At 34.1% G+C, this 24221-nt stretch overlaps 1 protein-coding gene across 13 annotated transcripts in view; it reads left to right on the forward strand.

Annotated features, from left to right (window-relative positions):
* LOC128871949 (protein lap4) overlaps positions 1-24221 on the forward strand; it is a 239552-nt gene that overhangs the window by 200208 nt on the left and 15123 nt on the right. For 8 of the 13 annotated variants that reach the window (XM_054114140.1, XM_054114145.1, XM_054114147.1 and 5 more), the window contains 3 exons: positions 7687-8649; positions 11851-11983; positions 15464-15646. In XM_054114140.1, coding sequence (XP_053970115.1) covers positions 7687-8649; positions 11851-11983; positions 15464-15646 — 1279 coding nt within the window. The remainder of the gene's footprint in view (positions 1-7686; positions 8650-11850; positions 11984-15463; positions 15647-24221) is intronic. The other 5 variants (XM_054114144.1, XM_054114151.1, XM_054114153.1 and 2 more) reach the window with 3 other exon arrangements.

The raw sequence follows: 24221 nt of genomic DNA on the forward strand, positions 1-24221 counted from the left end.
CAGTTTGGTAATACTGCCATTGACATTTGTGTCAATATTAGCCTTTTTCAAAGTAGCGCACGTGCTATTGATATTAATAATGTCTAATTTTGTGGATCAATTATTGCATTAATCTTGTTTGTGGAGTGAAATTTCTGCGGCAGAAGTTTTGCGAGTGGTACAAACAATCGAAAGACGGCGATGAAATAGATTTGGAAGAATAAATAAAGATTTTAGAGCTATGCATAATTCCACCGTACTTTTTGGTCACGCTCAAGTTAAATGAATCAAGCGAATATTTCCATAAAATTGATGTTGAAAATATGAATGAATTCTCCCCATTTAAACCTTCGTATCAAAATTTACTTTCCCTTATATCCCTAGCTCCCAAAGCCACAATTAAATTCGGGTTGAAGTGAAATTAAGAAGATTGATTTCTTTTGCATTTTGCCTTCTTTCTTTATATCTCCACTCTGTTTTCTCTAACAATGTTTTATCCTCCTGTACACACTGATTTGCACACCTTATTCCCTCTGCATTTTAACTCTCACCACTTTATTTCCTTCCCGTTTTCCAGGAATCCACTCGAAGAAATTGAAGCAGTATTTAGAAGCTAATCCTATATTATAACTACACATGCTTTATATCTACTACACATACAACTAAAATGAGTTATCGCGAATATACATATATAAGCCACTAATTTATTTAAGTAAAAGAAGATGAATGTATCAACTTTTTTAAGAGCGAAAAAAAAAAACAAAAAAAAAATCATTTTCTAAAATGTATTATTAATGCGAAATTTTATCTTTTTAGACGTTTATCTATTTTTATATACTCATGTGAAGATATTGTAATAACGAACTAAACTCGTAGAGTCAATTTAAAATTATTCTAAATTGCACCTAATAATCACACAAACATACACTTTTATTTATGCATACGAAAGTGGAATGGTTAAGGAATGTTAAATCTCACTGTTATTGAGCTATTTTATGATTAAACAATTACTATTGTATTATAACTTTTTATCCTATTGACACACACACACATGCGTATGTTATTTATATGTAATGTAAATTTAGATTTAAATACACATTGCACACACTTCCACAATCAACTCACAGATGTGTTGCATTACAAAAGCTTTGAATTCACATAAAATGCCAGACATTCGGAAAATGCCAATGAAATTTACATGCACACAGTTGGTCACATTTGTACACATGCCATATTATCCAAGACTGAGTTCCTCATTGTTGATTGATCGCTAATTTGATTGATTGATGTTCCGGTTTGAATAACGTTTTTGTGTTGGCGCTCCCTTTCCGTTTTGAGAGAAAAAAAAAAAAAAAAAAAAATTCAAATAAAAATATTTGTTGTGAAATTTAAATGCACACATACATACATACAAAAGTTTGAATTATAAAAATGGAAATATTTTACACACAACAGTCCATATGTCATTCTTGTTTAGCATTAAGTTAATTTATTTTATTAACACCTAAATTTATGCTTCTTCTTACCCATATGTTTATAAATAATAACTATTTTGTTGAAAGAAGGAATAAATAAATGATAAAAAACTATTTCATGACCTCCTACTTATTATTTCATAACTGCCTTTTATGATTGGTAAAGGACTTTATCTGTCTAATAAAACTAACTTTTTGGTGGAGTAACGATTTTTTATTAACATAATAAATATATATTTATAAACAAATAATAAATAAAAAAATAATCGGACCTAAAACAAAATGTATATACCTATATATATTAGAGTGTCATTTTTTTCGCTCCCCGTCCATTTTCGGCCGAGTAATAGAATCGACATCGAAAAATAATGCACTGCAGTGGAAAATAGTCGTACCAGAGTGTTTTAAAAGCTGGAAAAGTGATCTGAAAGCTATCCAATTAATTATCATTCTGTAATTCTTAAACTAACCTCATCAGAGGATTATTGTAAATAGGTATTTTTATTCAAAATCAAGAGAGCAATATTTTTTTCGTACATCTTTGACGGTTAATTGTTTTTGAAGCATTAAAAGGCTGGCCTATGTTTTAAAGGTCGATAGAACTCTTCTCAACACATCTTTCGATATAATGAAGTAGTACAATAAAATTTGCAAAAAAAGAAATATAGTATGTATATTACGCATACAAATAAAGGGTGTTTTTTTAGAGGTTAGGTTTTCAAGATGAAATAAAACGTATATAATTTAATGTTAGTTTTATTTTAAAGATAAGGGTTTGCCATTATGTTTTAAAAATGATTTCGGGCAAGTGGCCGCCGCGGCTGGCTCGAATAAATTCCAGCCAAGAGGCCCAATTTTCGACCACTTTTTGCAGCAATTGGGGCCGTATGTCAGCAATAACGCGCCGAATATTCTCTTCCAAGACGTCAATCGTCTCGGGCTTATCTGCGTAGACAAGCGACTTCACATAGCCCCACAAGAAATAGTCCAGCGGTGTTATATCGCACGATCTTGGAGGCCACGCCACAGGTCCACGGCGCGAGATAATGCGCTCACCAAAAGTTTCCTTCAATAAATCGATTGTTGCGTTGGCTGTATGGCATGTAGCGCCATCTTGTTGGAACCAAAGGTCGTCCACATCAACATCGTCCAATTCAGGCACGAAAAAGTCATTAATCATGGCTCTATAGCGCTCTCCATTGACTGTAACATAATGGCCGGCTTCATTTTTAAAGAAATATGGACCAATGATTCCCTCTGCCCATAGAGCACACCAAACAGTGACTTTTTGAGGATGTAACGGCGTCTCAGCAATGGCTTGTGGATTATGTTCACTCCAAATGCGATAATTTTGCTTATTGATATACCCATTCAACCAAAAGTGAGCTTCATCGCTGAACAAAATTTTCTTGTGAAAATCGGGATCGGTGGCCATCTCGTTTTGGGCCCATTCACCGAACGTGCGACGCGCTTGATCAGGTGTAAGTCTATCCATTATGAAATGGCAAACCAAACTGAGCATAAATCAAGTGACAGCTGTCAAAAAGACCATCTACGAAAAAAGTAGTGCCAACTTGGAAACCTAACCTCTAAAAAAAACACCCTTTATAATATATATCGTCGCCGCAGAGATAAAAGCTGTTAATTCCACTTTTCGGTCAAAATAATTAACTATAGTTAAAGCTTAAGCAACGAATTATTCATGATAAGGTCAATATTTCTAGTAGTATGCGATGGGTTACAAAATCGTATTTTTAAATTTAGAAAGTAGTTCGTAATTTATGTAAAAATTTACTGAAAAAGCTTACAAAAGGAAGATAACAGTTTTTGCCGCTTCGGCGAGGATGTAACATAGTTTATAAATTTTCATACAATAGATTATAGGGGATCGTAAGGTTAAGAAAACTTAATTTTTTATATCTTTCATGAAGATGAAATGATATAATAACTTTCGTCCAATGTTTGTAAGTATAAGAAGAAGAGAAGAAGAATAAGGTGAAGAGAAAAATAAGATTAGAAAATATAAAAAAGGAGAGGAATAAAAATAAGACTAAGAGAAGAAGAAGAAAAAGAAAAGATGAAGAAAAGCACAGGAATAAGAGAGGGTGAACTTAAGAAGAATAGGAAGAGAAGAAGAAGAGGAAAAAAAGAAGAAGGGGAAGGAAGAAGGATATGAAAAGAAGAAGTAGAAGAAGAGCAGAAGAAAGAGAGGAAGAATTTTTTTTTTTATTTTATAAAGGTTTACATAACAATAAAATTATTATATTATACAAACTGAAAGTAGTGCAGCGCTAGCATCGGAGGCTTTCGGCTGGCAGGTTGATTATGGCTCGATTAGATCTGACGAAGTAGATTAGTATCTTTGAGATATATTAGTTATATAATATAGATATGTTGGCTTCGGTTGGATTTTTTAATATTTCAAGAGGGTCAATGTTGCGAAAGTAATGATGTTTAGTCGATGCAAGGTTAGGGCATGAAGACAGAATGGGATTTATACTCAGGGTGGAGTTGTAAAACGGGCATAAATTGGGTGGAATGCCTTGAAGTATATGGGCGTGTGTAAGTATTGTGTGGCCTAGTCGAAGGCGTATGTATGGTGTGACCATATTCGTTGGGATTGACTCACTACATCCTAGTTTTACACGCTTAGGTTTAACTAAGGAGTAGGGATGGTTATAATTACTCCACTCGCGTAGGAGGCCACTTTGCCTTTGGTGTTTTATGAGACTGTAGATGTCATGTTTAAAGATGATATTGGTTGTAATGGTAGGGGTGATTCTCATTTGTTTTACAATTTGGTCAGCATGTGTATTACCATTAATATCTGCGTGGCCAGGAATCCACATAATTTTGATTTTTTGTGGTTTGGTAGTTAGTGTCTCTCTTATAAAATCACTTATGTAAATAGTTAGAGTTGTTGTAGTTCTGGATGGCCGAAAAGCACGATAAGCTATCAGTGCACGCTATGAATTTGCCCTTGTTTTGGATTGCATACAAAAAAGCGTTAAAAATTGCAACTGATTCTGCTGTAAAGATAGAGCAGAATGGGAATAAGAGTCCATAAGTTATTATTTCGTTTTGCTCTTTTACGATAGCATATGAAGGCTGTTCTGTCTTAGACCCGTCGGTATAGATCAGCTTCCAGCCCATGGCTCTGTAATTCGCTGCGATTTCGGAAAAAATGGATTTATATAGGAAGAATATAAGAAGAAGAAGAGGGAAGGAAAAAAGGGAGTGGAGAAAGAAGAAATGAAGAAGAAGAGAGCAAGAAGAGGAGGAGAAGCAGAGTACAAAAGGAAGAGAAGAAGAAGAAAAGGAGAGGGAGAAGAGGAGAAAGATCGGAACCGAACCACTGTAAATCAAATTTTTATTGTAGTAGCAGTAAATTTAGTTTTATTAGAAAATAGAGCTTTGGCAGTTGCCAATGTGTAAGCAATTACAATATCGTTACCCCTTCAGATTTTTTTGGTTTATTTTTGTTTGTTGAGAACGTATATCCTTTGTAAATATTATAACCTAAAGTAAATTCGAGCATTTCTCCGAAAACCTTAAAGGGTATACCTTTCATTGCTTCAAACACAATTACAACTCAAAAATATGTATGAAATAAACATTCCTCACTTGATTCTACATAAAAGTATATATTTACATAAAGCGTCTATTGATACATTTACAGTTACAGAAAGATAAGTAGCTGGGTCGTTTTCATATCGTTTTTTGAGCCGGTATGACTATCCGATGCCCAGCATTATATTTAAATTTTAGAATACCTGCTTGCCGCAGTAATCGCCTCTTCGATTTTAGTCGATTCCAACAAAGCTCAGCCGTTGTTTCTTCCTCATGCTAACTTGTGCGAAGCGGACACACCAAGTTAAACCAAATCTTTCCTCATCCCCTGCTACCACCAACAGGCGAATTTGTATCCATTATTATGACATGATCTAGTCAGAGGAGTCGCTGAAATTTTATTTGATTTTTTTCATTTAAATTATATGGTTACTTTATTGAGCGCTCAAGCATGGGATTTATTGGGACTGCTATCTTGTTGACCTAATGTGGATGATGTTGTAAATTGTTACCATGGGCGTTAAATGTAAAATAAAAAAAAAATTCTGTTCCGCACATCCTAGTATAGGGAAATTCTTAATTGGTTATTTTAAATTAAATTTAAAAATAATTAAAATAATTTTTCGGTGCAAACTTTTCTATTTTATTTTATTTTTGTTGCAATTTATATGCTATATCCACACATATAACATATGCACAGGGCGCACATCAATATTTTGACTACTTTGACTTTTTTCATGTGGTTTTTTGAATTGTCATTATTTTTTTGTAAAAGTATAGCTCACTATCTAACAAAAATCATATAAATCTAAATTTCAAACTCTATCCAAAAGTTCGAAAAATTCTACAAATTTTCCATCCCAATTTCACGGTTTTTAATTATAATTTCTGGAAAGATTTTGGAAGGCAGTCTTGTAGCTCATTAAATTTTAGTGCAAAATGCAAGTTTGAAGTTTCTAAAAAATCGCGTTGGTTTTTTATAATTTTTTCCCCCAACGGTGTTGCTCTCCCCTATTTTATATGAAGAGAATGTACGTTTAATTACCTTTTATCAGAAATACCAAAAATCTTTCTAGGAATTCTAATTAAAAACCGGATTGGGATTCGAAGTTTACGGAATTTTTCTTTTATTCAAAAATAGTTACATTCAAAACAAAAAAATAAAACCGAAGAAAAGTAGTCAAAACTGGTTCATCAAATGTTGACGTCTACCTGTTTTGTTGCGTGGTGTATTTCAGATTGAGTTCATATTTTATAATTTCTGTTTTCGTATTTTATGTATGTAAGTTTTATTTTTCATCCCTAATTGCTTCAACAGTTTAAATGAAATGTGTCCAATACTTTCTTCTGTGAAGCATAATTCAATTGTGCCCGGAAGTCGTCTGTACCGAGGGGAAAGACAAAATATCTGATGTCCAAAACGAAAATGCGTTTACATATTCTTCTCCACGTTTTGTTAAGTAAAATACAACAAAGTTTAATTTGCGATGACAGATTATCTTTTCACACATTTTATACGACTACGCAATTTTCATTTGAGTAAGTTTCCTTCTTAAGCCTTTTCCTTTGCACATTGGAATTGTAGCCTTATATCGAAATTATTTTCGCGCATTCCATTCTAAAAATAAACTTGAAAATTTTCTATGACATATGACATGACAGCAATTACAAGAATTTTTACTTCATCGTTCGCGTCTTGTACTACTACCATTGCTTCTGCTTTCTAAGTATATACGTACGTATGTATGTGCGCATTGCGCTTGCAGTTGCCTTCTGACTTCTATGTTCTGCTGCTTAACCTTGTGACAAAGGCAAAAAGTTATTCGAAAGTTTATGCAGAATATTAAACATTAATTTTACATAGACGCTATGCTCGCGAATGTTCCAACGAAAAAGCAACGCGCAGTATAGATGCAAACAAAATTCCCACACCTATACTTTCACATTTTACTGTCGTTTTTTCACTACTCTGAAATGTCGTATATCCCAATTTAGGATAGAAACACCTCTGAAGTGCTACAATTTCAACTCAAATGACTGAAAGGAATTTGATCTCTAGAGGCATGGGCTACGAAAGAGCGAAGCTTGAACCCGCAAAAGATATTTATAAACGACACTTACTGGGAGCGCGAAGAAGCTCTAATTGACAATGTAGGCCCGACTATTGAACAAATAGACTTGTTTCGATAGAAACTAAGAGCTTAAAACAATATGCCATTACTAAGTAGGCAACCATATTTAAAATAAAATAAAATAAAATAAAATAGCTTAGAATATTGTTAGTAAACCATCACATCCAAGCACGGAATGCTACCTCAAACCACTCATAATAAACAATACATCCTCACATACAATACAATGTAGGCACATCTCACTCACTATGGTCAATCATTCATCAACCAAAAGCGATTGTGACTAATATTACGATAACATGAAAATATCCAAAGTTAATAATGAAGAATGGTGTGGCTGCATTTAGTCATTTGTTAATATGAAAATAACTCAGTGTTTCCATCACTTATTTTTGCATTCATTCATGCACTGCATTCGCAAGCAAATCCATTACTACTCGTAAATTCTGCTATAATTCTTGCAAACATTTTTACACGAATTCAATAAAATTCCAAATTAAAAATATTGTTGAACGCACAATACGAAAAAGGGTAAAATCACCGTCACCGTCACCGTCACCACCTCCACAACAACCACAACCGTTACCAGTCCGGCATCCAGATGCGGAACCGCAAACGTTGAAACTTAAATTCGAAAAATCGAAGAAATCGAAAAATGCGAAGTTGAAGGCAAACGAAATTGCAAAAATTCAGGGTGCGAGCAAATCCCGCAAAGACGACATAGCTCCAGAGCGTAACGTCGAACGGATGGTATCTCCAGCATCACCTCTAACGTCGGCACAAATAAACCCACAGCTTCCGTCACAAGTAACGTCCGAATGGACGACTCAACAGCCGCACTTGGCAACATTCAAATCACCGGCACTTGTTAAGTCCTTGACCGAGCCACGTGCTATGACAACAACAATTGCTACTGTAGCACAATCACCCAAACTTGAAGTAGAATTTGCACTGACACCGTTAACACCAACACCAACAATGACACCTGCGCCCGCACCACGCACCGTAACTCAACAACTAAGCAGCACTATAGCTCAGTTTATGGATGCTGAACGACGGCAGCACGTTGAGGTCACCAACGATTTCAATGACGCTGAAGATACAGAGAGTAGCATTGAGAGTGTTATTGCTGCTGCGCCCACAACAACTTCATTGCCGTCGTCGTTGCGCACACCCAACCAGAAGCCATCACTGTTGCCGAAGCCAAAAGTTAAAGTCATCATACCATCTGCATTGCTGCTGCAACAACAACAGCAACTGCAAGAAGAACAACACGAATCATCACCACCAACACTGACCAGTCGCATTCCCATCCGCACAGCAAATTCCGAAAGGCGCGCGTTGAAGGCAGCTGGTGCGGCGGCGGGAACAGCGGCTGATTGTGGTGTTGCGAGTATTGAAAAAGTTGGTATTGCTGTGGGAGAGCGCTCACTCGACGCAACGCTACGCGAGCAGTCACCTACAAATGTGGCAAAGAGCAAAGCAATGATTAAGTAAGTCTAAGTCCAGTTTGTAGGCAAAACGAAAAAAGAAGTTAGATGAAATAATGTAAGAAAGGAAAAGAATCCTGTTAGCAGAAATTAAGAATGCGTAAAGGTCAGTTCCAGTTCAGAAGATAAGTTAGGTAGGCTAATAACTGAGTCTATAGAGGACGAAGAGGATATGTAAATATGCGTGAATGCACACTTAAGTTATCATAAATATTCGTTTTAGCAAACACAAAAAATTTAGAACGGGAGGAAATAAACAACTTTTTTAAAATAAATATGTAAGTACCTTTTTGTTAGTAGGGCATTTCTCTAGGTTCGATAGTTGTTGTAGTATTTTAGTTTTATGTTTTCTGAGCCAGTCCTCTTCTAAGCGGCTTAGGTAGTTTAATTTATAAATGCCTACCTTTTGAGAAAATTTATAAATTTTGTAATTCCGAAAAGTTGTGTTGAAAATTTAAATAAAAAAAAATTAATATTTAAGACAACTACTATATATTTGGCATAACAATGAAAGGCTCCGGATTGGGTTAGGAAATCTCATATTATAATGCCTTTAAGCGTGAAAAAATTACGTTTAGATGTCAATGAGCATATTTTTTTAGCGCTAGGAGAAGAGCTGATAACACTGGTCAGCAATGAATAATGGTCTGGAGTTTTTTATCAACGCTAATTTTGCTAATTTATGTTAAAAAACGGATTCTTTTTAGTTGATTGTGATTAGAAAACGTTTCTAAATAAAATTGTATCAAAACAATTTTCAATAAACTTTTTGGACTTTCAAATCAATCATCGAAAAAGGAGGTTTATGTGGATATTTGTTCACCACTTCTTCAACACTTTATATACATACTTCCCTTTATACCCAGAATTGTTGCTTCTTTCACAGTGAAAAATATATTAACCACTACAATATCCAAGTTTATTTCACTCGTATATTATATAATAATATGTATGCTTTAGATCCCGCTTCTTCAGGACACTTATAAAGGAATATTTGTTTATTCGCGACAGATGCCACAAAAATAATTAACAAGTAGCTTTTTCTAGCAAAGCCCCTTCTTCGAAGCCATATAAACAACACACATGATCAATTCCATGTCAAGTGATCCACCCCCTTATATTTGGGGACAGTTCAAAATGTATCAAAAACCAGAATTTGTGGGCAAAAGCTGCTGGAAGTTTTTATACATATTTGCATGAAACTACAATCGAATTGATACATATTAATAATTTCAAACCTTTTTTATATATATAATAGAGGTATCCATCTAAACATCACATTGAGATTTAAACAGGGTTACTTTCTGTCTACAGTTAAATTTACTGAAACCGTCGCTTAACTCTCGCTTAAACTCTCACCAAATAGTTTTGTTATCGAACGCGATATATTCTTGTACCCAGAAACCTTGCAGAGAATAGGAAAATGAGAGCGCAAAGTGGCATTTTGAGCCAAAGTTCAGGTTAGCCAGTTAGGAAAATAGCTGTTCAAAAACTTATGCTCATACAGAATCAAATAAATAGTGAAAAAGTTAAGTTAACATAAGAAAAGTATGCGTTGTGCTTAGATCGCAGTATAATTCGCAATTTTCCATTTTTTTAACTTACAAAGTTTGCGCTCTTGCACTTTTTGTGATATTTGCCTGTCTCAGAGCGAGTATTGTCGAATTCTTGGAAATTTCTTTACTGGGTATTTTCCACTAGAAAAGGACCTAATATTTATGTGTAAAATTTTGATCAGTGTTATTTTTATTTAAAGGGAGCAAATGTAAATTATGCCATGAAAAAGTTAGACCGAATTCTAACACGCAGAAGAATGTGTAATATGTTTTATCTGATTTTCAAAAGATGAATAACAAGCATTATAAAGTTCGATTATTTTACTAGTTTACGAATTTTCACTTTCAAAAATGGTCCTCGACCAAAAAGCGTTTTTTAGACTAATTTGAGGTCGCTGAAACCAAAACTTATAACTTTTATTTTTTTGTTTCAAAGAACGGTTTCCGAGATACTTAGGCTTAAAATGTAGGTGACAAAATTGTCTTTCAGAAAACCTGTCTTATGTCGATATAAAAAAATTTTTTGTTCCTGAAAAAAGTTAATAAAATTTGATAATTTAGTAAAAAACGTCAAAAATACCTTTTTTTAACTTTCAACAGCTGTTTTGCGAAAACTACGATTTCCATTGACACGAATTATATATTGCCTTGTAGGTTATATGAGTATGTGTGCCTTTCGAAATTTATGCACTTCAAAGAAATGGCGCGCACTGTTTTCGAGATTGCAGGTAATAACTGCACTATTGCCCAAAAAACAGGTTTTTTGGGAATATCTCGGAAACCGTTCTTTGAAAAAAAATAAAATAAAATTCAGTTTTGGTTTCAGCGACCTCAACTTAGTTTAAAAAACGCTTTTTGGCCGAGGACCATTTTTGGTGTAAACTAGTGTTTCTTTGTTAGTTTGGGGTTTGAATATGAGTCTCAATAGAGTTCCTTATTTTATGTATATGGCATTATAATAGCATTTTGTTAAATTAAGGTAAAAGTACTTTGTAACAGGGTGAATATAAATGGTTTTTAGGGTTTTATATGTTTTGCAAGGGAAAAGGGGAAATACATTACACAAACCGAAAGTGTTTTGCACTATTTTTTCTTATGACTTGTTTGTAAAGTGAGCACATTGAAAACAATCCTACTTCATATCATAAGTTTCGCACTAGTACATACCTACATACTCGTATTTCACACCTCCAATGCAGGTAATTAAATATAAGTGTACAAATATATTTTCATATTTCTAAATAACGCACGCGTTTCGCAATTACCGAACCTTTTGGAAAATGTTAATTTTTTTAACTTTTCTGTTTCGTCAAGATCAAAAAAATCCCTTTTTATTATGATTTATGACCATGTATGGTAAAACTTGTATGTAAATATTGGTTTATGGTATTTGTATTTATTAGCAAAATAAATATATCTTATTTGTGTACACTTACATACAAAAAACCAAAAAAAAAAATCATTTGTTTAATAATTTTTTTTTACATACATACACTATTCTACACCCTGTATACAGTGAATTTTAGTTTTCTCTTCGTGTAGCAAGGTTTGGTTATTTTCCTCAGCTTACTTTTTTCCAAATCAAAATCAAGTATTCATTATTTTATATTGAAATCATTAATTTCATCTGCATTTATTCCCTCTGCAGTGCTGAGAAACGAGCATCCTGGCGCGCTGCTCGCTTGCGCTCACTGGAACAAGGTGCACAGGAGGCTCAAAACGTCATCAAAAATATGAATAAAATTGCAGACGATCTACTGGTTGCGCCCGCCATTAGCGAGGTTTGTATGCGAAATTTCGAGCTAATCATCCTCATTATTACTTATTCGGCATTCAGTTTCATGATAACCATTTAATGATTAATAAAAGCTTTCTAAAAAAATCTCCCCGCAGTCCAAGGCATATCTAATACACCTTATAACTGTTTTGCTTGAACTAATGGTTTGTTACAATATGTCGTAACTTACATACATACGTACATACAACATGCATAACTATTTGACAAGTGGATTAAAATTATGGTGCTTGTTCTACCATTTTTGCTGCCTAATATATGTACATACATATATATAATTAAAAACAAACAAAAAATCGTTTTTAAACTAACTAAACTAGCAATTAATGACTTGCATATACTCGTATACATACATGCACAGATATGGACGGAGGAATAACGCAGTTCGTTAACCTATCTTATTATTGTAATTTTACGTGAAATGTTGTTCGGTACTACTCTATTTACTGAAACAATCGCAACATGTGGTGTAAAACTAGATTAATATTGAATTGAATATTATTTTAATATTATATTATTGTTGGAGGCCAATTGCTCCAGGTGACACCGTTTCAAAAGCAAAGTGCCATAGCGGTGTAAATGTTCAAGTAGGCTTATAAGAAAAAGAATCGACGAAACTGCTCAGCTTATGCTAAGTAATCGCGAAGCGTTTATTTATCGTCCGAAAGAGTAGCTCTTGAATTCCGAATGGCCCGGAAAATACCGATAAACAAAGTAGTGGTTGGTTGAAGTTATTTTGATTTCCAAGACCATGCATCCGTTTGTGTCTCGGATTGTGTTTAATATTTATATACAATAAGAATCTGAATTCTAAAATGGTCTTGTGCATCCTGGAAATTTGTTTACTATAACCTTATTCCGTCACTTGTTACTTGAAAGTTATGTATCGGGCACCTACGATTTCGTCGATATAGCCCCATGCCATGGTGAAGCTAGAGCTCTATTCACAAACGGGCTTCGTTTAAGAACGAATTCCACAAAGGTCATTCAAATTGATGCTGTGCAAAAATAAATGATGTACATACTTCACTTCCACATCCTTCACCTGTAAATTCATGTATGTCTCTTAAGGACTTCACCAGAATGCTTAAATTTTATTTTGGATCCAACAAAATTTGGAAACAGTTCAAAAATATGCCCGTAATCGATTGGAAGCGTCGAAAAAATTCAAGCGAACAGATTCAAAAGCTTAATAGACTATGTATTATGTACTTATGTATAAGTGCAGTGAAACTTCGATATAACGAACCTTGATAAAATGAAAAACTCAATATAACATAATTTTTGTTGATTCGCCACGTTGTTGCCAAATTTTGCATACAAAATGCGCCATGGATATAACGAAGAAATTTTGAGCACGAAAAGTTTTCGAATGTATTGACTGTTAAAGCCCCGTAGTGTAGTTGAGCAAAAATGTCAGTTTTGTTGTAATTGTTGTCAAAATGAGACGCAAGTTTATTTGCCTACGCTACAAAGCTGCTATCAAAAAGTTCCAAACATTTTTTTAAGGAAAACATTCGACACCGAAATATGTAGAAATCTCAAAAATGTGCAAAAATATCTAATTATTATTTCTTTAAAAATGATTGCAAGTAAACTAAAAAACATAAAGGGTGTTTTTTTTAGAGGTTAGGTTTTCAAGTTGGCACTACTTTTTTCGTAGATGGCCTTTTTGACAGCTGTCACTTGATTTATGCTCAGTTTGGTTTGCCATTTCATAATGAATAGACTTACACCTGAACATCGTTTGCAAATCGTGCAAATTTGGGCCCAAAACGAGATGGCCACCGATCCCGATTTTCACAAGAAAATTTTGTTCAGCGATGAAGCTCACTTTTGGTTGAATGGGTATATCAATAAGCAAAATTGTCGCATTTGGAGTGAACATAATCCACAAGCCATTGCTGAGACGCCGTTACATCCTCAAAAAGTCACTGTTTGGTGTGCTCTATGGGCAGAGGGAATCATTGGTCCATATTTCTTTAAAAATGAAGCCGGCCATAATGTTACAGTCAATGGAGAGCGCTATAGAGCCATGATTAATGACTTTTTCGTGCCTGAATTGGACGATGTTGATGTGGACGACCTTTGGTTCCAACAAGACGGCGCTACATGCCATACAGCCAACGCAACAATCGATTTATTGAAGGAAACTTTTGGTGAGCGCATTATCTCGCGCCGTGGACCTGTGGCGTGGCCTCCATGATCGTGCGATATAACACCGCTGGACTATTTCTTGTGGGGTTATGTGAAGTCGCTTGTCTACGCAGATAAGCCCGAGACGATTGACGTCTTGGAAGAGAATATTCGGCGCGTTATTGCTGACATACGGCCCCAATTGCTGCAAAAAGTGGTCGAAAATTGGGCCTCTCGGCTGGAATTTATTCGAGCCAGCCGCGGCGGCCACTTGCCCGAAATCATTTTTAAAACATAATGGCAAACCCTTATCTTTATAATAAAGCTAAATTCTTGGCCATAACATTAAATTATATACGTTTTATTTCACCTTGAAAACCTAACCTCTAAAAAAACACCCTTTAAATACTTGCAAACGAAACATAAATAAAGAAATATAAATATAAATAAAAAATAACAAAGCAGCAAAAAGAGGTAAGCAAAATAAAATACAAAAATATAAATTAGAAAAATAAAAAAAATTATAAAAAGTAAAAAAAGAATAACGATTTTTTTTATATCGATTTTGTTTTTTTAATTTTACATTTTTCGTCCTATTGAGGTTTTGCTGTTCTATTCTGTAAATATTAATAACAAAGTGGTTGTCCAACCAATTCTAACCAAAAAAAAAAAAAAAAACTGAATAAATATTTGCAAAATACACGCGGTTTTTTGTATTTATGACACCTTTAAAATAATATAATATGTCACTTAAGAATACACAGTTTTTGTTGTGAAAATGTAAAATGAACTAAAAATTAATGTTACCTATTTTAAGTGTGCTATTTTTCTGTCCATACCTGTATATGTAGTTTTTGAAAGAAATTTGAAACTAATAACAGCTCTGCATAAAGTTTAAAATACGAGTATCACTTCAACTATTTAGGTTAGCTGATGCAGACTTGACTGCTATTGAGCGATAGGTATATCCACTTAAAAATTCGTTTATGTATCTGTGTATTCAGTTAATCTACGAGTATGAGCCCATTAGAATGTTTAATGCATTCCCTAGTTTTTTGCTAAGATCTCACTCGACTTGCACCTGAGATGTGATATCAATTCTATACCAACAGCAATATTTGTGTGCCTATAATTTCTTATTTAGATAGTTACAATGGCAAACCTGCGCTGACAAGCTAAAATTTTCATACATGCGAGCTCAAAACTTATGCATACACACATCATTTAGTCGCCATAACCTATAAATGTACTAAGTTAGTTGTTCGGTGAATATCATTGCTAACAATTTTCCATTATTATTTATTATTTTTCTCATATTTATTTGTAGCAGGCTAAAAAGATTGTTTTTCCAAAAATCGCAATAAAATCAAGCGATGGTCCAGTTATAATACGCGAACGTGAAAAGATACTCGATGAAAAAATTGTGCGGCGAACCGAAGAGGTGCCATGTCCTGTCACAGGACGACCTCAATTGCGAACCGTTGAATACATTGAGAAAATCATCGAAACTGAGGTTAGCTTCGAAAAATAAAAAAAAAACCCAAGCTACTGGGAATGTATAAAAGAACATCAATTTGGTGGAGATTTTAAGTGAAAGTATTTAGTTGAAAACACACATCATGTTTTCTTTAAATTCACACATAATTTTTGTTTTGGCTACAGACTCTTCTTCGTTAGTTGATATTTGCATCTTTTATTTCCGCGTATTTTCCGTTGGTTTCGCAATAGCGCAATGACTACTCACTGTTGCTAATACAGCTGCGTTATATTGTACAAAAATACATATGCCGGAAGCAATATTTGACGTGTATTTTATATATTGGATTACACACCTACATATTTTTGAACACAATTTATTTATTTCTTCTAGTTAATTTTCAACTTGTGCATTGATTTGCCTTGTTTCACTGTATATTGTCAATTATTATTAGTGTATTATAAATCTAGATGTTGTCTGAACATATTTTGCACTGATTGTATTATAGTAGAGGAATATTTACTATTGGGTGTTTCAAAATGGCCTTGTATTTTATAAATTTTGCATACATTTTTTGTGAGAGATATAAAAAACTTCCTATTGAATGAATTTCAATACATGAAGAATTTCACGACTTCACAGTGACTTGAAGCTTAAATATGAAAATTGTACGAGTGCGAAACTCTTTCCTCTTTCAATCGGCATTAAAAAACTCAATAGACCGACAATACGGTTTTCCGAAATAATGTCTCAAAGAAACAAATGAGGCAATTATTTTTCTAGAAATTGTATAGGGCTTATAATCTATGTATCGAAAAAAATTTTGGGATCAGATTTTCTAAACCTCAATCGCTACGTGGATATTACTATCCGAAGGTATCAGCTATAATTTTTGGTTCCTATTGGACACAATTAAAGCGTGTCACACAAGGTGTAAAGTTAAATTCCTCTACAGAGACTCAAAAAATTAAAACCAAACGAAAATAAACAAAATTTAAATAATTACAAATGGTTCCGATAAAGTTGGCTCTGTTAGTGTTAGTATACGTGTTAGTGTTAGTATACGTTTTTCTACAGCATTTGGTATTATTTCCCACAATAGTGGTTCTAAAATTTAACTAAAGTAAATGCATTACGTATGATTAAGTTTTATTTGTTTTATTTTTAATATTAAATTTAATTTTTTGAGTCTTCAAATGGTAATCTGAAATTTGACCCATGCCATGCTATTTCATTTCCATGCGTGCCATTACTAGCTAGAAAGGTTTCTACATTTCTGTCTGTCGACACGCAGTAACCATTTTAATATTTTCTGCTTTTTTCCTGATTTTGAGAGAATATACATATATCATTTTGATAATTATATTAAAATTATTAAATTAAAAAATGGAATAAAAACTTCATGTATAATATTAAAATTGATTTCGCTTTTTAAATGTATTACCTTAATGTAAACCTTTTTTTATATTTCACTGAAAAAAATAAGTAACATATTGGCAAACTAATATGTCAGGCCTTTTTGAGATACCCTTTGTTGTAGATTTGTATTTAAAGTAGTAAAATTAGAATATGCACTAGCACTTCGTTTATTATTTTTAACGTTTTGCATCAAATTCAATTCTTTTGCACCCTTAGAGATTTTGACGGCATTTGAAATTTAAATGGTGATGCGTTTTGCAGCGTCTCTATCGCCAAAAGTAAATGTGATGTCGTTAATCAGCATTCTGAAGTTAACGGTATGTGGTTCAAGGGAGGGTGTACGCCTATAAAATCACTCCTGGTGTTGACTGCAGTTCTGCAAATATACCTATGCACGAGCTTCCAAAATATCCTCTCTACTGGTCTTTCTGGCACACTCTGAGTCAATTTTAAAGCTTATTTTATATTACAGATGCTTGCAAATATATATAAAATTAGTGGCAAAATTGGATACGCATACCCTCTATATTTAACTTATATTAACACTACCAAATCGTCCATTGAAAGCAAGGAAGTGCGAAAAATTCGTAATGCTTCTCATAATGTCCCAAATCTGTATCTTTAAAAATTAAATAATGGAAAAAGTACACTGGTTCTGTAATTGAGCCTAGTGGGTTGCAGAAGGATATGTTTTATTGTGGCATAATTTGTGTACCATATGCCCTGAAAATTCACAATTCTAGAACATTTTTAAATTTGTCTGACAGAGCGTATGATGAACATTAAATTAAATTCAACTTTTTTTTGTACCAAATTCTTTTCCTCCTTTCTAAAAAAAAATGCCATTGACAATATTAAATAAAAAATAAAAAAATCAAGTGTTTTTCTGTTTGACATGCCCTCTCGGGTTGGCATGAAAAAAATAACTAACCATAATTTCCATACCGTACTGATTAGCAATTGTCAGAGCAGCCTGAGGGACATATAAAATATTAAAGCATATGATTTTTGGTTGTTTTTAGCTTAAAGGTAATGGATATGTAAGGTGAATTATACTATGCCGTGCCACAAATTTAACTGTAGTACATAACTGTGTGGGTGTGGGCGAGACTGCTACTTAATACGCGTTTTCGGAGTCTCAAAATAAAGTTTGTTTAATAACTTCGCTGTTTTGGGTAAACCTCTATGCTCCAAAGATTATATCAAATAAAAAATGCCTTCGAACAATCTAAGCTTGGACCGATTTTACAAACTTTGTATTCTCTATCGTGATTGATGATCTGTTGTTGTTGAATTGAGGACTAAATGGGAAGTACTGATTAAAAAATTTTCTTTGGAATTGATATCCTCTTAATATACATATACTCGTGGAGTATAAATTAAACTCCGATTCTTCGAAATCCAGTCAATATTAAAATGAAGAATAATATTTCCAAAGAATATTTCTTCTTTCAATTGGTACTCATAAATCCATATTTCGCGCAAATATTTGGAGATATATTGAAATTTCTGTTCATTTGAAACAAAATCCTGACTATCTGGCGAAAAACTAAAAACGAATACTTACTAAATAATTCTAAGGGCGTATCCCTGTAAGAATTATAGCAATACGATCTTATGCAGACGTAAAATGAGTAAATTAAAAGAACAAGCGAACCGTATAAATCGTATACTGATACTTATACTGTTCCATCAAATGGGCAAACAATTATTCGGATAGGTTTTTATACAAAACGAATAAAATTAGGGATTATGCGTTAAAAAAACTTTTGTTTTTTGACACAGTATGTAAGGGGTCTTTCAAAAATCTCGCCTAGATGTTGTTTTACCGTAAAACATTTAAAAATTTATATTCCTTCAGGCTTCACTATCGTTATTTAAAACACGGCTCGTAACAATTATATATGAGAAATGACTTAATTTAAATGCCCACCATCTATAGACTGTCATACGAGACTTAAAATTTCCCAGGACTCGTTCACACTTTATCGCATTGAGTTCAGCATTCATGTAGACTTTACTTTTTAAGAAACAACAGTCCTTTTTCTATCCGCGACAAAACCAGTTTCTTATTTTTTTCACTAACCTTTAAATTGTCGACTCCACCAAAACAATCACTCTTTGTGCGATATGTTGTTTTTAAAGATCGATCAGTTTCTTAATAAGTTTCAATAATTTTAATGCGTTGTTCTATCGTGCAAAATTGTGTAAGTACATCTGTCTACTGGACAAATGTCAAACATGACTTAAAAAAGGCCGTCTATGAATTATCCAGCTGTCCAATTTGTATGGAATGATTTTCCGGCATTGTTCCTGGCGGATTTGGATTCTACATAATATTCCAAAAAAAAAACAAGTGCTTTGGAGCATAGCTCCCAAGTCAATTTGGGTCTCCAAAATTTTAAATTAATAAGAAAATAGGAAGTAGAAAACGCCAATCATGTTGAAAGTAAAAAGGACATACAACCAAAATCACTGTAAATATGTAAACAAATTTTGATTAGGAACGATACATATTTGAGGTCTTGTAAAATTTAATTCTTTTTTATTTTTGTGCTAGTTTTAATTTAATTTATTTACATACAAAAAAATGAATGTAGCGCCAGCTTTGAGTTCTGTAAATGAGAAGTATGTATCAACAATAATTTCTTCGTCCCAAAAATGGCCAAATATACGTTTATATATATTACTCTTACCATTAATTTTCGTTAGTTAAAATAAATCGTCTCTTAAAATTTGGGTGCTTGAAATTTACTTTAGAGCTATGCTGTAATTGAATTTTCTTCTTATAATGAAATGGCAAACCAAACTGGGCATAAATCAAGTGACAACTGTCAAAAATACCATCTACGAAAAAAGTAGTGCCAACTTGAAAACCTAACCTCTAAAAAAACACTCTTTATTACTAAATAAAAAAAAAAAATATTTTGAGTGATGGAAATCTGTACATATTTTAACTTTTATGCGCTCCATTGCTTGTCTGTTTGTATACTGTAGCTGTCTAGTTCACAAGTGTCAAATATGATTGACGTGCAAAGCCATTTGCAAAAATAATTAATCTTAATTAATTTTGCGCCACCTTGTTTTTATATCAACTAAGGTGCGTATTTGTTGTCTCTTAAGTTATGACAAATACACTCCTTATCGCCCATCTGATGTAAAAGTGTTACAATCCAAAAGCAGAAATTGATTAGATAAGTATGCAGAAATGACCTCAAGCTCTTCTTTTATGATCTGTAAGAAATGCATGACCAACCAATCAATTAACAATATTTAATGAGATAAAAAATATGTCTTTACTTTTACTTAGGCATGGGGAGGCATATTAAATAGAAAACTATGAAACCGATTTTGTCAACATTATGTTTTTTTTGATTATGTTTCACTTCATTCTTCTGTACTTGTTACTTTTCAAATGAGCAAGGCTGTGATGGCCGACCTGACCGAAATACAATTTCATTGTGTAATTAGCACTACATAGCAAATACCTTTGGACTAGAATATTCCACGTATCGGCTACGCATTACACACAAATTCCCGATTCTCCCACGATTTGATTACAGCAAAGGTTTCTATGTTTCTATTATTAAAATATCTCATTTATTCATAATAGCCATACTCGTGCTATGTTCTAATCTTGAGTTTCGTTACTTGTGCATAAAGAGTTGAAATAATCAAATGTGGCGCAACACCTTTCTTAGGCAGTGCAAATGCACATATGTATGTATATATATACAGATATGTAGTTGGAAATATTGTCTATCCGTTGTGCCATTTTAAACTTTCTACTCAGGTTAATCGAATTTCACGGCTGCATGAAAATTGAATAAACTCGGCAAAATCGAGGCAAAGCCAGTAAATGGTAAATGGTAATACTCGTACAAAGCAAACAAAAATGTCAAAATAGAAAGTAAAAAATCTGAAACATCGGCAGAATGTCTCTGCAAGCACGCACATGCCACAAATTACAAAGGGCCACAGACTAACCAACATGAGACGCGAAAGTTCACTAACACACTTGCGAAAACGGAAATGTAATCACAGAAAATAAAAACGCGCCAAGTAGTAAGACTAACAAAGTACGGTACGTATGCTATGAGACGGAGTAGAACCTTTGTAGGGCCAAGGAAATGTGGATGGAGGAAGCTAGCAGCTATGCCGTTGAACGTAGCAAGCGGAAATAACGGTACGAAAAAGTCGTATGATTCCGTTTCCGGTCAAAGATATCCAAATACGTAGCTCCGAGTTTGCAGTATACAGTAAGAGGGAAGAGTAAGAGAAAGAAATATAGAAAAACTTTAGCGACGTATGTACTTACATCACATACCCACAGATACAAAATTATATGAGTACAGGCATCCACACTAAGAAATGTTTATACGAATTTTGCGCAAGTAGGTGTACGAGTATACAAAAAAAATTGTAAGTGGTCATGAGTTAAAAAATATGTGATACTTTTTTCATCCATGGCCTACTAACGCAAGCCCAAGTTATTCTCGATTTGAATTAAAAATCCGCAAGCGACCTAGTTTTTCTTTATGTCCACGATGTTCCATATTTTGGTCATATCAAAGCTTATACAGAGTTTTTACTTACATGCAACGGCTCGTATATCTTCCGCAGCGCCTAACGCCCCAGCTATTTATGGTGTTATACATATATAGGTAACTGCGTGTTAGTGGTTGCCCATCTTGTTTTCGGAAATTTTTCCCCAGATTTGGCAGATTTTCTATGTCAAAGGTAGATAAAATTAATCGCAGTACATTTGAGACGTCGTAACGCTACGTTCTCCGTTGTACTCAACTATACCCGCAAAACATATAAAAATCTCAATAAAATACAACAAATACTAAAATTGATAAGGATGCACAATAAATCTTTCAGGTCGCAGTGCCAAATCCGCTCATAATAATAATTGTAATACATCCGGCGACAGCAAACAATAGCACATTTTTACCAGTTTTCACTTTTTTTTTTGAGTGTTTGCTAATTTTTGTTTTTTTTTTAATTATAACGGGTGACTTTTTAGCTATTATCTTTTGAAACAGTTGGTTTAAACAGCTGACGCACATTTCGTTGTTGTTGTTGTTGTTGTTGTAGCAGCATAAACATTCCCCATACTTACATACGGGGAATGCTACTGGAGTGGTAATCCTTGACCGGATATAAATCCGGGTCGTTTCGGTAACGTAGAACCGACTGTCGTGGAAACGACGTTTCGTGTTTTGTATCAAACATCTTCAGTTTGGTCTATAATTTAACCATGAATCATTTTACAAACGAACAACACTTGCAAATCATTGAATTTTATAATAAAAATGCCTGTTCTGTTAAGAAAGTTTAAGATCCACTTTTTTATCGAAAAATTGTGTTAAGCGACGAAGCTCATTTTTGGATAAATGGGTACGTAAATAAGCAGAATTGTCGATTTTGGAGTGAAGATTAGCCAGAAGAATTGCAAGAGCTACCAATGTATCCAGAAAAGGTCACAGTTTGGTGCGGTTTATGGGCTGGAGGTATCACTGGGCCGTACTTCTTCAAAGATGCTGCGAATCGTAACGTAACTGTGAATGGTGAGCGCTACCGTGAAATGATATTCAGCTTTGTTTTGCTTTTTTGCCCAAAATGCAAGAGCTTGATTTACATGACATGTGATTTCAGCAAGACGGTGTCACATGCCACACAGCACGCGTAACAATGGACTTGTTGAGAGGCGAGTTCGGTGAACATTTTATTTCACGTTCGGGACCTGTCAATTGGCCACCCAGATCGTGCGATATAACGTCTTTAGATTATTTTTTGTGGGGCTCTGTTAAAGCTCATGTCTATTTCGACAAGCCTGCTTCAATTAACGCAACATTGGAAAGAGTATGCCAAATTTGGACTAAGCGGATGGACCATTTGAAGCGCAGTCGTGCTAAATATTTGCATAAAATAATCTTCAAACATTAAATGATATGGACTGTACTATCAACTTAAATAAAATTTCATGCATTTTTCTGAATTTTACGTGTGTTTTTTTGAAAAATTGGCCTATAGCTCTTAAAACATCACCCTTTAGATCTTTGTCTAATGAAAACCATATAAATCCAAAGTTCCAAACTTTACATCTCAGTAACCTTTTTTGGGGCTTAAAACGCCACCGTTGTCCCTCAAGATGCTCATTCGCCGCCATTTCCATATGACGACAGGGCCTTTCGTACCTTTCATGTACCTCTTCAGCCTTGACTTCAAATACATGTATTAAAGAAGCTCAGAATAGGAAAAAATAAAGCTGGTCCTCATCCGCCTCCAACTATCGTTTTCGTCCTCTGAACTCCTCCTAGCAGAATACAATGTCATTCATCGCCCGCTGCATTGTCCAGAGTGTGCCCCCGCTACGTTCGTAAACGCTCCTAGGAGGCAGACCCAACTTTTTATAACAATTTCACTAATGATACCAGTCAATTTAAATTGATGTAATGGTGACTCTTTAACGGCTTGAGGATTGCTCCATATATGGTAATTTTGCTTACCAACGTAGTCATTTAATCAGAAATGAGCTTCATCATTAAACACAATTCTTCTCATTTTCGGCCAGTTTGGCTACCGATCAGTTTTGACTGGCTGTTGACCAGTTTTGACTGGCCAGCAAACTATGGTCATTTGGCAATACTGCATTTAATAGGTACGTAAGCCAAGATCCTTACTCAAAATTTTCCACGCAGTCGACTACGAATCGACATTTTAGGTTCTTCTTCAACACTTCGCACTGAAGCAGCAATATTTTCTTCGGTATGCACATTTCTTTGTCTTGCTGATGGCTTTGAGTCGAGAAGAATAAAATTAGTGCGGAAACGATCAATAACTGCACGAATTGCTTGCTCACTTGCTTACGAAGTGCTCTAAGAACTTCGCGCGAAGTCATGTACGGCTGAGTTTTTGAAGTGAAACTTCTTAGGCGTCGATGGACGAGCGAGAATGGAGAGTAAAATTTTAAGGCCATGCAACGTTTTGGGCATTTTCGTTCCACGAGAGAGAAAAAAGATAAAACGTAGAGGAAAAGGAAAGAGAAAAAAGATAAAACGTAGAGGAAAAGGAGAGAGAAAAATGATAAAACGTAGAGGAAAACGAGAGAGAGAGCTATACCTTATATATATCTTAGATACACTTTAGGCTATTTTTCCTGAGTTTTTCCTTGTGGTTGCTAATT

Source organism: Anastrepha ludens, chromosome 2 (genome assembly GCF_028408465.1).
Source record: "Anastrepha ludens isolate Willacy chromosome 2, idAnaLude1.1, whole genome shotgun sequence".
Taxonomy (NCBI): domain Eukaryota; kingdom Metazoa; phylum Arthropoda; class Insecta; order Diptera; family Tephritidae; genus Anastrepha; species Anastrepha ludens.